General features: G+C 41.9%; 1 protein-coding gene across 1 annotated transcript; it reads left to right on the top strand.

Moving 5' to 3' along the window:
* The first annotated feature begins 13428 nt into the window (after nucleotides 1-13428).
* Nucleotides 13429-14436, top strand: LOC138869527 (uncharacterized). The gene has a single exon (XM_070147152.1). It carries the CDS (start codon nucleotides 13429-13431, stop codon nucleotides 14434-14436), a length of 1008 nt encoding a protein of 335 aa, XP_070003253.1.
* The last annotated feature ends 264 nt before the right edge of the window (nucleotides 14437-14700 follow it).

Genomic DNA, 14700 nt, shown 5'->3' with positions numbered 1-14700 from the left:
AATCTTTTGGACCTTTATTTGTAGTATTCCTAGACAGTCTCTGGAATTGTAACACCAATTCTGGGTAGTTTATGTATGGATTGTTATTGACATCTTTATTAAAATATTACATTTCAGTCTTCCGCTAATTAAATTTAGATGTTTATATAATGTTGGTTCTTAATTGTTAAAGGATTAAAAATGGAAAAAAGGTAAATAATTCAAATGGTTGCCTTGCCTAGCTTTCACTAGTAGGAACCATCACGACTCTCGAGGGTGGGAAATCTGGGTCGTGACAAGTTGGTATCAGAGCTCTAGGTTACATAGGTCTCACAATTCACGGACAAGCTTAGTAGAGTCTGAGGGATCAATACGGAAACGTCTGTATTTATCCCCAGAGGCTACAGAGTTAGGAAAAACTTCACATCTATTCTTTCTTGTCGTAAGGTTTAGTTTCTCAATGCTAATTGAATTTCTACTTTGTTCTTTTGTAGATGGCGAGAACATGCGCTTCCTCATCCACTGATCAGCAGCCCGAGCCCCCAGCAGCAGCTCCCACGAGGGGCAGAGGGCGAGGCCGAGGCAGGGGCAGAGCTCAGCCCAGAGTAGCAGCACCAGCGGTGGAGCCTCAGGTTGAGTTTGATGATGAGGTTCCGGCCCAAACAGTTTTGGTGGGCCCAGCTTAGGTCCCATAGGGGTTCATTGCTACCCCAATACTCCAGGATGCTCTTGTCCATCTAGTGGACCTTATGGAGAGTGTCACCCAGGCAAGCTTGCTTCCTATAGCACCAACCATCTCTCAAGCTGGAGGAGGAGCCCAGATTCCTGCTACCTACACTCCGGAGCAGATGGCTCCCCAGTTTCAGACTCCAGCAGCTCAGCTAGTTGGAGCAGTTCACCTGGGTGTAGTAGCTCACACCAGTGATGGAGAAGCTATGTCTGCTGATGCCTTGTGGAGATTGGACAGGTTTACCAAGCTCTTCACTACCACTTTCAGCAGTGCATCTTCTGAGGATTCCCAGGATTATTTAGACAACTGTTATGAGGTTCTCAGGAACATGGGGATAGTGGAGACTAATGGGGTCGACTTTGCTACTTTTTGCTTGTCTGGATCCGCCAAGACTTGGTGGAGAGATTATTGTTTGGCTAGACCAGCCGGGTCACCAGCTTTGACTTGGTAGCAATTTTCTCAGCTATTTCTGGAGAAGTTTCTTCCTATCAATCAGAGGGAAACCTATCGGATTCAGTTTGAGCGTCTCCAGTAGGGTTTTATGAATGTTACTTAGTATGAGACCAGGTTTATTGATTTGGCCCGTCATACTCTTCTTATACTTCCCACTGAGAGGGAGAGAGTGAGGAGGTTCATTGAGGGACTCATTCAGCCTATTTGACTTTAGATGGCTAAGGAGATGGGAGCGAGATTTTCTTTCAAGATGCGGCCAATGTGGCTAGGAGGGTTGAGATGGTTCTATCACAAGGGGGTGGTCAGGGGTCTGATAAGAGGCCTCGTCATTCACGCAGATTCAGTGGTGCCTCATCAGGAGGCAGGGATTCACATGGTAGAGGCCATCCTCCTATGCCTTTTCAGTCAGCACTTCAGGTTTCTCACGGTGCTTCAGTTGGCCGTGGTTCTCACATGCAGTATTCTGATCAGCAGTCCTACAGTGCACCACCAGCTTCGATCACTGCACCGCTGCTCTAAAGTTTTTGGGGTGGTCATTCAGGTCATCAGGGTCAGCAGCCTCAGTAGCCGAGGGTTGTTATACTTGTGGTGATATGGGGCATATTGCTAGATTTTTCCCTCGAGCATCGAGCAACTCTCAGCATCAGGGTTCCTGTGCCATAGTTTAGGCACCGAGTGTTCCACAGACCGCTCAACCAGCTAGAGGTGGAGGTAGAGGTGCTAGAGGTGGAGGTAGAGGTATTAGAGGTAGAGGTATTAGAGGTAGAGGTCAAGCTTCTAGAGGTGGAGATAGAGGTATTAGAGGTAGAGGTCAAGCTGCTAGAGGTAGAGGCCAGCTAGCAGCAGGCCATCCCAGAGATGTAGTTTAGAGTGGTGGAGCCCAGCCTCGATGTTATGCTTTTCCAGCCAGGCCTGAGGCTGAGGCTTCCGATGCAGTTATCACAAGTACTTTTCTGGTTTCTAGTAGAGATGCTTCAGTTCTATTTGATGCAGGATCTACGTAGTCCTATGTGTCATCTTATTTTGCACTGTATCTGGTCATGCTTAGTGATTCCTTGAGTGCTCCTGTATATGTGTCTACACCAGTGGGTGATTCTATTGTGGTAGACCATGTCCATCGTTCATGTATAGTTGTGATTGGGGGGTCTTGAGACTCGCATAGATTTGTTACTTCTGGACATGGTTGATTTTGTTGTCATATTAGGGATGGACTGGTTATCATCTTTCCACGCTATCTTGGACTGTCATGCCAAGACTGTGACCTTAGCCTTGCTGGGGTTGCCTCTCTTAGAGTGGAGAGTGACTCTTGGTCATTCTACCCATAGTGTTATCTCATATATGAAGGCTCGGCATATGGTCGAGAAAGGGTGTTTGGCCTATTTGGCATTTGTTCGTGATTCTAGTGCTGAGGTTCCTTCTATGGATTCTGTGCCTGTTGGTCATGAGTTTCCTGAGGTTTTTCCTTCAGACCTGCCGAGTATGCCACCCGACAGGGATATTGACTTCTACATTGATTTGGCTCTGGGCACTCAGCCCATTTCTATTCCGTCGTATCGTATGGCCCCGCCTGAGTTGAAAGAGTAGTTGCAATACTTGCTTGATAAGGGCTTTATTAGACCTAGTGTCTCTCCTTAGGGTGCTTCAGTGTTGTTTGTTAAGAAAAAGGACGGATCGATGAGAATATGTATAGATTACCGGTAGTTGAACAAGGATAGAATCAAGAATAAGTATCAATTGCCGACGATTGATACTTTGTTTGATCAGCTTCAAGGTGCCAAGGTATTCTCGAAGATTGACTTGAGATCTGGCTACCATCAGTTGAGGATTAGGGCATCCAATGTCCCTAAGACAGCTTTTCGCACTCGGTACGGGCATTATGAGTTCTTGGATGCCCCATCATCTTTTATGGAATTGATGAACCGAGTGTTCAAGCCTTACTTGGATTCATTCGTGATAGTCTTCATTGATGATATTTTGATCTATTCCTGCAGTCGGGAGGAGCATGAGCATCATCTGAGAGTGGTTCTTCAGACTTTGAGAGATAGTAAGTTGTATGCTAACTAAAGTTGCGTATATTCCGATCAGTGAGAGACCGCTTGCTTTGGATGGTCAGACTTTGGCCAATCAGTTCGTGAGGTTGGATGTTTCTGAGCCCAGTTGTGTGTTAGCTTGCACAGTCGCTCGTTCTTCTTTATTGGAACGTATCCAAGATTGGCAGTATGATGATCCCCATTTGTGTGTCCTTAGGGATACGGTGCAGCACGAAGGTGCCAAGCAGGTTACATTAGGAGATAATGGATTTTTGAGACTGTAGGGTCGAGTTTGTGTGCCTAATGTAGATGTGCTTCGAGAGTTGATTTTAGAGGAGGCCCATATTTCCCGGTACTCTATTCTTTCGGGTGCCACTAAGATGTATCAGGATTTGGGGTAGTATTATTGGTGGAGGAGAATGAAGAAGGATATTGTTGCATATGTGGCTCGGTGTTTGAATTGTCAGCAGGTAAAGTATGAGCATCAGAGACCTAGTGGTCTGTTCCAGAAGATTGAAATTCCTGAGTGGAAGTGGGAGCGTATCACTATGGACTTCGTTGTTGGACTCCCATGGACTCAGAGAAAGTTCGATGCAGTGTGGGTTGTTGTTGATAGGCTGACCAAGTCAGCGCATTTCATTCCTGTGGCAGTCTCCTATTCTTCCGAGAGACTAGCTGAGATCTATATACGGGAGATTGTTTGTCTTTATGGTATGCCCGTGTCTATCATTTTGGATCGAGGTATGCCGCTTACCTCACATTTCTGGAGAGAAGTTCAATAGGAGTTGGGCACACGAGTTGAGTTGAGCATAACATTTCATCCTCAGACGGACGGGCAGTCTGAGCGTACTATTTAGATATTAGAGGATATGCTCCGAGCTTGTGTCATTGACTTTGGAGGCTCGTGGGATCAGTTTTTGCCTTTAGTAGAGTTTGCCTACAACAACAGCTACCAGTCGACCATCCAGATGGCTCCTTATGAGGCTTTATATGGTAGGCAATATCGGTCGTTAGTTAGATGGTTTGAGCCGGGAGAGGCTCGGTTGTTGGGTACGGATCTAGTACAGGATGCCTTAGACAAGGTTAGGATCATTCAGGATAGGCTCCGTACAGCTCAGTTCGTGATTTGGCATTCATGATCGGTGAGTGGGTATTGCTTCGGGTGTCGCCTATGAAAGGCGTGATGAGATTTGGGAAGAGGGGCAAGCTTAGCCCTAGGTTCATTGGCCCGTTTGAGATTCTTGATCGAGTAGGAGAGGTGGCTCACAGACTTGCATTGCCGCCGAGCCTATCAATCGTGCATCCAGTATTTCATGTTTCCACGCTTTGGAAGTATCACGACGATCCATCCCACGTGTTAGATTTCAGCACTGTCCAGTTGGACAAGGACTTATCCTATGAGGAGGAGCTGGTAGCTATTTTAGACCGGCAGGTTCATCAGTTGAGATCAAAGAGTTTCCCTTCTGTTCGTTTCAGTGGAGAGGTCAGCCTGTTGAGGCATCGACCTGGGAGTCCGAGTCCGATATGCGGAGCTGTTATCCCCATCTTTTCTCCGACTCAGATACTTCCTTCTTATGTCCGTTCGAGGACGAACGGTTGTATTAGAGGTGGAGAATGTGATGACCTTTTGGGTCATCACTTGTTTTAGAAATAAATTATGTTCCGAGGCCTCAAAATCTCCTTTTTGCCTCACCTCAATTTGCGTTCACAATCTGGGCGTGTATCCGAAAAGCCATTATATGAAAATCTGTGAAAAATAGTGAATTTTGCTTTTAAAATTAATTTAAGTTGACTTCGAACAATATTTTGGATAAACATACTCGGACCTGTAATTAGGAAAGTATGGGACTTGGGAGTATGCTCGGAATCGAATTCCGAGGTCCCAAGCCCGAGAAATGAATTTTTAAAGAAAATTGTTTTCTGGAATACATATGAGTTTTTGGAAATGAAATATTTTTGAAATTAATGGTATCGGGCTTGTATTTTGGTTCTGGAGTCCGGTACAAGCTTGTAATAATAATTATGCCGAATCTGTAAACTTTGGTAAAGATCGGTATTGGTTTGGTATAAAACGGACTTAAAGTTGAGAAATTGGAAATTATGGTGTTTTTGAATGGTTTTATGAATTTGGAGTTTAATTCATAGTTGTTGATATTATTTTGATGATTTGATTGCACGAGCTAGTTCGTATGATTCTTTAGGTTAGTGTGCATGTTTGGTTTGTATCCCCGAGGGCTCGGGTGAGTTTTGGATAGGCCACGGAGTGGAATTGAACTTAGGAAGTTGCAGGTTTCAGCTGGTATGTGTTGCAGGCCAATTGCGAGGTCAGGTGTCGCAATTGCGAGCCTATCAAGCTTGGGAATTGCGAGGGTCACTTTGCAATTGCGAAGTATGCCCTGTCCAGCCTTCCTCGCAATTGCGAGAAATTATTCGCAAGTGTGAATACCCCAGATGTCCCCAGCCGTCGCAAATGCGACATCCTCTTCGCAAATGCGAGTTCGCAATTGCGAACATACGATCGCAAATGCGAAGATAGCAGGTTCCTTAAGGGTTCCCAATTGCGAACCCTAGTCGCAATTGCGACATCTGCAACCTGCAAAATCATAACTTAGACGCATTTTCAGCCATTTTTCAACCCTTTTCAAAACCTGAACACCTTTGGACGATTTTTCAAGGACAATTACTCTTCCAAATCGATTGTAAGTCATTTCTAACTTTGTCTTCATTAATCTTTAACATCTTTTCACATGATTTCAACTCAAAATCAAGGGTTTTCATGGGGGAAATTGGGTGTTTTGGGTAGAACTTAGGTTTTTCAAATTTTGGGGATTTGGACCTCGATTTGATGTCCGATTTCAAAATAAATTATATATTTGGGTTAATGGGTGAATGAGTAATCGGGTTTTAGGAAACAATATCATAAAACAACATTATAATCCTCTTTTCTTTTTCACATTTACTTCACAACTTAATTCACAATTTGAGCCAATGCTCTATAAGGTTATTATACTTCCACAAATCATTTTACAACTTGAGCCAACGCTCTTCAATGTTCAAATACCAATATTACTTCCACAAGCCTTGCTCAATAATAGAAATCATCACATAAGGCATGAACAATACAAAACAGAGTCACAATAATCATAGTATAAGACTCACGGGCATGCTTGACACCAACGTATAGATACTCGTCATCATGCCTATACGTCGTACTCAGCAACTAGCACATAGCAAATATGCCATAACTCCTAATCCCTCAAGCTAAGGTTAGACCAAACACTTACCTCAATGCTACGACCACAATTCAAGCCTCAACTACCGCTTTACCTCTTGATTTTACCACCAATTCGCTCGTATATAGCCACAAGTTATTTAACTACATCAATAAATGCTAAATGAATCAATCCTAATGCATGAAAATAGGTTTTCTAAAGTTTTTCCCAAAAAGTCAAAAATCAACCCCGGGCCCACATGGTCAAAACCCGAGGTTCGAACCATACCCAAATTCTGTGTTTGAGGCTTTAAAATCTCCTTTTTGCCTCACCTCGATTTACATGCACAGTCCGGGCGTGTATCCGAAAAGCCATTATGTGAAAATCTGTAAAAGAAAATGGTGAATTTTGCTTTTAAAATGAATTTAAGTTGACCTCGATCAATATTTTGGGTAAACAGGCTCGGACCCGTAATTTGACGGTCCCGGAAGGTCCGTAGGAAAGTATGGGACTTGGGCGTATGCTCGGAATCGAATTCCGAGGTCCAAAGCCAGAGAAATGAATTTTTTAAGAAAATTATTTTCTGAAATATATATGAGTTTTTGGAAATGAAATATATTTGAAATTGATGGTATCGGGCCCGTATTTTGGTTTCGGAGCCCGGTACAAGTTTGTAATAATAATTAGGTCGAATTTGTAAAATTTGGTAAATATAGGTATTGGTTTGGTATAAAACAAACTTAAAGTTGAGAAATTGGAAATTTTGGTGTTTTTGAATAATTTCATGAATTTGGGGTTTAATACATAGTTGTTGATGTAATTTTGATGATTTGATTGCACGAGCAAGTCCGTATGATTTTTTAGGTTAGTGTGCATGTTTGGTTTGGAGCCCCGAGGGCTCGGTGAATTTTGGATAGGCCACGGAGTGGAATTGAACTTAGGGAGTTGCAGGTTTCAGCTGGTATGTGTTGCAGGCCCTGATCTCGCAATTGCGAGGTCATGTGTTGCAATTGCAAGCCTATCAGGCTTGGGAATTGTGAGGGTCACTTTGCAATTGCGAAGTATGCCCTGGCCAGCCTTACTCGTAATTGCGAGAAATTCTTCGCAAGTGCAAATACCCCAGATGTCCCCAGCCGTCGCGAATGCGACATCCCCTTCGCAATTGCGAACATACGATCGCAAATGCGAAGATAGCAGGTTCCTTAAGGGTTCGCAATTGCGAACCCTGGTCATAATTGCGACATCTGCAACCTGCTAAATCATAACTTAGATGCATTTTCAACCATTTTCAAAACCTGAACACCTTTGGGCAATTTTTCAAGGACAAGTACTCTTCCAAATCAATTGTAAGTCATTTCTAACTCGTCTTCATTAGTCTTTAACATCTTTTCACATAATTTCAACTCAAAATTAAGGGGTTTCATGGGGGAAATTGAGTGTTTTGGGTAGAACTTAGGTTTTTCAAATTTAGGGGATTTGTACCTCGATTTGAGGTCCGATTTAAAAACAAATTATATATTTGGGTTTGTGGGTGTTGCAATTGCGAGCCTATCAGGCTTGGGAATTGTGAGGGTCACTTTGCAATTGCGAAGTATGCTCTGGCCAACCTTCCTCGCAATTGCGAGAAATTCTTCCCAAGTGCGAATACCCCAGATGTCCCCAGCCATCGCAAATGGGACATCCCCTTCGCAATTGCAAACATACGATCGCAAATGCGAAGATAGCAGGTTCCTTAAGTGTTTGCAATTGCGAACCCTGGTCGTAATTGTGACATCTGCAACCTGCTAAATCATAACTTAGATGCATTTTCAACCATTTTCAAAACCTGAACACCTTTGGGCAATTTTTCAAGGACAAGTACTCTTCCAAATCGGTTGTAAGTCATTTCTAACTCGTCTTCATTAATCTTTAACATCTTTTCACATGATTTCAACTCCAATCAAGGGTTTTCATGGGGGAAATTGGGTGTATTGGGTAGAACTTAAGTTTTTTAAATTTTGGGGATTTGGACATCGATTTAAGGTCTGATTTCAAAACAAATTATATATTTGGGTTCATGGGTAAATGGGTAATCGGGTTTTGGGAGACAATATAACAAAAAAAATCATAATCCTCTTTTCTTTTTCACATTTACTTCACAACTTAATTCACAATTTGAGCAAATGCTCTATAAGGTTCAATTGTCAATTATACTTCCACAAATCATTTGACAACTTGAGCCAACGCTCTTCAATGTTCAAATACCAATATTACTTCTACAAGCCTTGCTCAACAATAGAAATCATCACATAAGGCATGAACAATACAAAACAGAGTCACAATAATCATAGTATAAGACTCACGGGCATGCTTGACACCAACGTATAGATACTCATTACCATGCCTATACGTCGTACTCAGCAACTACCACATAGCAAATAGGACACAACTCCTAATCCATCAAGCTAAGGTAAGACCAAACACTTACCTCAATGCTACAAACACAATTCAAGCCTCAACTACCGCTTTACCTCTTGATTTCACCACCAATTCGCTCGTATCTAGCCACAAGTTACTTAACTATATCAATAAATACTAAATGAATCAATCCTAATGCATGAAAATAGGCTTTCTAAAGTTTTTCCCAAAAAGTCAAAAATCGACCCCGGGCCCACATGGTCAAAACCCGAGGTTCGAACCACACCCAAATTCTGTGTTTCGAGGCCTTAAAATCTCCTTTTTACCTCACCTCGATTTGCGTGTGCATTCCGGGCATGTATCCGGAAAGCCATTATGTGAAAATTAGTGAAAATGGTAAATTTTGCTTTTAAAATTAATTTAAGTTGACTTCGATCAATATTTTGGGTAAACAGACCCGGATCCATAATTTGACAGTCCCGGAGGGTCCGTAGGAAAGTATGGACTTGGGCGTATGCTCGGAATTGAATTCCGAGGTCCCAAGCCTGAGAAATGAATTTTTTTAAAAAAATATTTTCTGGAATATATATGAGTTTTTGGAAATGAAATATGTTTGAAATTGATGGTATCAGGCCCGTATTTTGGTTCCGGAGCCCGGTACAAGTTTGTAATAATAATTAGGTCAAATCTATAAAATTTGGTAAAGATCGGTATTGGTTTGGTATAAAATGGATTTAAAGTTGAGAAATTGGAAATTTTGGTGTTTTTGAATGATTTCATGAATTTGAGGTTTAATTCATAGTTGTTGATGTTATTTTGATGATTTGATTGCATGAGCAAGTCCGTATGATTTTTTAGGTTAGTGTGCATGTTTGGTTTGGAGCATCGAGGGCTCGGGTGAGTTTTGGATAGGCCACAGAGTGGAATTGAACTTAGGAAGTTGCAGGTTTCAGCTGGTATGTGTTGCAGGCCCTGATCTTGCAATTGCGAGCCTATCAGGCTTGGGAATTCCAAGGGCCACTTTGCAATTGCGAAGTATGCCCTGGCCAGCCTTCCTCGCAATTGCGAGAAATTCTTCGTAAGTGCGAATACCCCAGATGTCCCCAGCCGTCGCAAATGCGACATCCCCTTAGCAAATGCGAGTTCGCAATTGCGAACATACGATCGCAAATGCGAAGATAGCAGGTTCCTTAAGGGTTCGCAATTGTGAACCCCGGTCGCAATTGCGACATCTGCAACTTGCTAAATCATAACTTAGACGCATTTTCAGCCATTTTTCAGCCCTTTTCAAAACCTAAACACCTTGGGCGATTTTTCAAGGATAAGTACTCTTCCAAATCGATTATAAGTCATTTCTAACTCGTCTTCATTAATCTTTAACATCTTTTCACATGATTTCAACTCAAAATCAAGGGTTTTCATGGGGAAAATTGGGTGTTTTGGGTAGAACTTCGGTCTTTCAAATTTTGGGGATTTGGACATCGATTTGAGGTCCGATTTCAAAACAAATTATATATTTGGGTGAATGGGTAATCGGCTTTTGGTTCGAACCTCGGGTTTTGACCATGTGGGCCCGGGGTCGATTTTTGACTTTTTGGGAAAAACTTTAGAAAACCTATTTTCATGCATTAGGATTGATTCATTTAGCATTTATTGATATACTTAAGTAGCTTGTGGCTAGATACGAGAGAATTGGTGGTGAAATCAAGAGGTAAAGCGGTAGTTGAGGCTTGACTTGTGTTCGTAGCATTGAGGTAAGTGTTTGGTCTAACCTTAGCTTGAGGGATTAGGAGTTGTGTCCTATTTGCTATGTGCTAGTTGCTGAGTACGACGTATAGGCATGGTGACGAGTATCTATACGTTGGTGTCAAGCATGCCCGTGAGTCTTATACTATGATTATTGTGACTCTGTTTTGTATTGTTCATGTCTTATGTGATTATTTCTATTGTTGAGCAAGGCTGGCTGAAGTAATATTGGTATTTGAACATCGAAGAGCGTTGGCTTAAGTTGTAAAATGATTTGTGGGAGTATAATTGACAATTGAACCTTATAGAGCATTGGCTCAAATTGCGAATTAAGTTATGAAATAAATGTGAAAAAGAAAAGAGGATTATGATATTGTCTCCCTTGCCGGGTGAATGGATAATCGGGTTTTGGGAGACAATATCATAAAACAACATCATAACCCAAACAACAATCACGAAGAAAAGAGTTCGAAACTTAAATAAATAATATAATAAGAAAGATATCTTTAAATTTATAAAACACTTAATCTTATTTTCAAGCAAAATACAAGTATACTGTATATACAGAATTTGAATACAATATAATCATATTAGATATGCATCTGACACCAATATCACGTCGTTCCAAGAGTGAAGGAATAAAAGAGGGTAGTATGAAAATGCAAAGTGTGTATTTTAAGAGTTTGATGCCATACCTAATAGAAAATTAACATTTTTTTAGAATGAACGAAAAATTGACATATTTGACAAACCAACAATATATTTGGAAAGCTCCTTTAAAGAGAAAAAGGAAGAATACTTACGCAACAAAATAACAGCATACTTCAACCATCAAGAAAAGGATGAAGGCAAAATTGTGTCCTCCACACAACTCATGGCTTTTTTCGATTCCTTTCGTTCCTATCTTCCATCCCTCTGTTCCCCATTAATTGTATTTATTTTAGTATTTGATTTTAATAGATGAATGTGGTCGTGTATTAGTGCAATTTTACTTTATAGGGTTATTTTCATCTTTCGATATCCCACTTTGAGATTTTTCCTTTTAGTTATAGTATAGATAGGCAGTGGAATATATAAGTCTAAAGTTCTTTATTTACCCGTAGTTGCTACAAAGAGAATACAGAAGAGGATGGCAATGGAGCTTGTATAGTACTTTACCTTGGCTAGTTTTTTCTTTTGTATTTTTGTTAAGGGAACTGGCACTAAAGTGTGGAGATCATGGTAATCATATACAGCATGGTATAAGCTCAACATGGACACAAATTAAATAATGTTTTGCTCCTTGTAATGCTTGCTTTCGTACCACCTGATCTCCATATCAAAATAGTTGTGGGAAATAGAATTTATAAGCCATAAAGTACATTTACAAATTATCTAGAAATATGAAAACAAGTTTGAAAAGCAGATACGGGAATGAGAATATATAAGTTAAAGTACGCATGCATGTATAAGAATTTGAAGAAGTTTTCTTTGACAGTTACAAAAATTTTAAATTCACGTATCAAGGCAAGCTTTGCAGTTTCCAAGACAAAGAACTTAATGCAATGCAGAGGTTGTTCTGAAATAAGTTTTGGTAAAAATAAGAAGGAATAGGAAGAGTTATGGCTTTGTAGTAAGTGTTGGAACGTAACTTTACTTTTTGGAACAAATCAATGTTAGGAACGTTACGAATGAAATAGATCATTGATTTACTGAACACATATGACTCTTTGGTCTTTAACATGTGTAGCTAAGTGTTAGTCCCTTAAATAAAGGTACTCGGCAGGTGTGGGTTGTGACAAGGATTTTCATGATGGTCTTGGCACACAACCTGAAAATTGGGCAACATCATGATGGGCTGCTCGGCATGACGGACAATGCGGGGTTCGACAAACGCACCTTGAACGGAAACAAGGCGCATTTTACTTGGATGTGTGGGTTGGCAAAACAATGGCAAGGCAAAGCCATGTCAAGCAGGGACAAAGACATGGCAAGGCATTGATCAAGTCGGGAGCGACTTGATATGGGCGGGCAGCTGTGACAATGAACGTGTGCGGCTAAGTCAGCAGGCAACAAGTTGTGGCAATGATATTGGCGCGGAGCAGTGTCAAAGACAAGGTTGGGCGCAATGTCAGCCTTGGCACAAAGCAGCTGGGCGAAAATCAGACACATGCTGTGCACAAGAAGCAGTTGGAAAACATGTGCAAAGCACATGGGAAGCAGTTGGCAGTTGCAACCTCTTCCAAGACATGCTGATCATGGCCTAAAAGTGTGCCCACATTTTTGTACTTTGTCTTAACTTGTTTGCCCATGAGTTGGGGCTTGTAAACTGATTGTAGCCTTATAAATACTTGCCTAGGCTGTCCAAAACGGGGCAGAAAAACTTAGTCTAAGGCATTGTGAAGCCAAATTCGTCTAAGTCATTTCCTAAAGGTTGGAAAATCTTTTTGGGGCAAAGAATTAGGGAATTCTTTGTCTTGGCCATAGGGTTGGCTATTGCGTTCTTGTATTCACATATTAATACAAGTTGGAAAGAAATTCCTGTATATCGTGTGTGCCTTTATTTACTATTTTTGCTGCCTATTTTCATTATAAGTGCAAACTTCCCTAAAAATAAAACTAAGTGTTGGAAAAGCTGAAGTCAAGGCTGGGCTTGACTGCCGCATGGAGGTGAACCTCGGGCAGGATTCGAGTGACATAAATCACCCCTATGACAATTGGTATCGGAGCCAGGCTGGATCGGGGTGAAGACACAACGTTCAGTGGTTGAATTTTGTGAAGAATGGCTGGTGGCAACGCAGAACTGAGGGAAAAGGTTGTTGCATTAGAGGCACTCGTCGGAACTGTTGATGGGGATTAATTTCTGACTATCTTGACTCGTCTCGCCTATCTTGAGGCCGAGATGAACAGGCTGAGCCAGGAGTGCTCATATCTGAAAACGGAAAATGGGCTGCTACGTCGTGCTGTTGGCAATGATGAAGCACAACGTGGGGCAGATCGTACCAAGGTCAGAATTCCGGAGCCTAAAGAGTTTAATAGCGCAAGAAGTGCCAAGAAACTCGAAAACTTCCTGTGGGATATGGAACAGTACTTCCATGCTGCCAAAGTGCAAGATGAAGACAAGGTCCCTATTACGACTATGTACTTGGTGGACAATGCAAAGCTGTGGTGGCGTACGCGCGTGGCAGATGATGTAAGTGCTAGTAGGCCGAAGATTGACTCTTGGGAAGGGCTGAAGAAAGAGTTGAAGGATCAATTCTTTCCTAGCAATGCGGGCTGGATTGCTAGAGATCGTTTGAAGAAGTTGAAACAAACTGTAACGGTCAGAGATTATGTTAAAGATTTCAGTTCTTTGATGCTGGATATAAGCAACATGTCTGAGGAAGACAAGCTACATAATTTCCTTTACGGGTTGCAGTCGTGGGCTCAAATGGAACTACGAAGGCAGAATGTGAAAGACCTTCCTAGTACCATTGTTGTTGCGGATTCGTTGGGTGATTTCCAGTTGGGACAAGATGGTTCTGATTTCTCTACTACTTCAAAGTCCAAAAACGGTAACAAGGACAAGGTAAAAGAGTGGAGGAAAAACGGAAACGACAAGGTTAATGATGTTGAGGGCAATGGCAATGAGAAGGGAAAGCAATGTGCTGGACCTTCGACAAACAAGGGACAAAACAGCAAGTTCGATGGCTATTTTATTTGCAAAGGACCACACATGGAAAGGGGTTGTCCAAGAATTGAACGACTTTCAGCGTTGTTTGCTGAAGAAAAGAGTGAAGATGAGCCAAACGAGGAAGAACATGAGCAAGCAACAACATATTTAATGCCTATGGTGGTGCTGAAAAATGCGGAAGCTGCTTCGTCGAGGACGATGAATTCTTCTGGTGGGGGTGGTTTGTTAGCCCCTTGACAAAGGTCCTCGGCAGGTGTGGGTTGTGACAAGGATTTTCATGATGGCCTTGGCACACAACCTGAAAATTGGGCAACATCATGATGGGCTGCTCGGCATGACGGACAATGCGGGGTTCGACAAACGCACCTTGAACGGAAGCAAGGCGCATTTTACTTGGATGTGCGGGTTAGCAAAACAATGGCAAGTCAAAGCCATGTCAAGCAAGGGCAAAGACATGGCAAGGCAAGGCAAGGCAAGGCGGGACAAGAAATGGCAAATGAC

The sequence above is a fragment of the Nicotiana sylvestris genome, chromosome 5, assembly GCF_000393655.2.
Source record: "Nicotiana sylvestris chromosome 5, ASM39365v2, whole genome shotgun sequence".
In the NCBI taxonomy this organism is placed as follows: domain Eukaryota; kingdom Viridiplantae; phylum Streptophyta; class Magnoliopsida; order Solanales; family Solanaceae; genus Nicotiana; species Nicotiana sylvestris.
The sequence above is the reverse complement of the archived record's forward strand: the minus strand, read 5'-3'. Positions and strand labels throughout refer to the sequence as shown.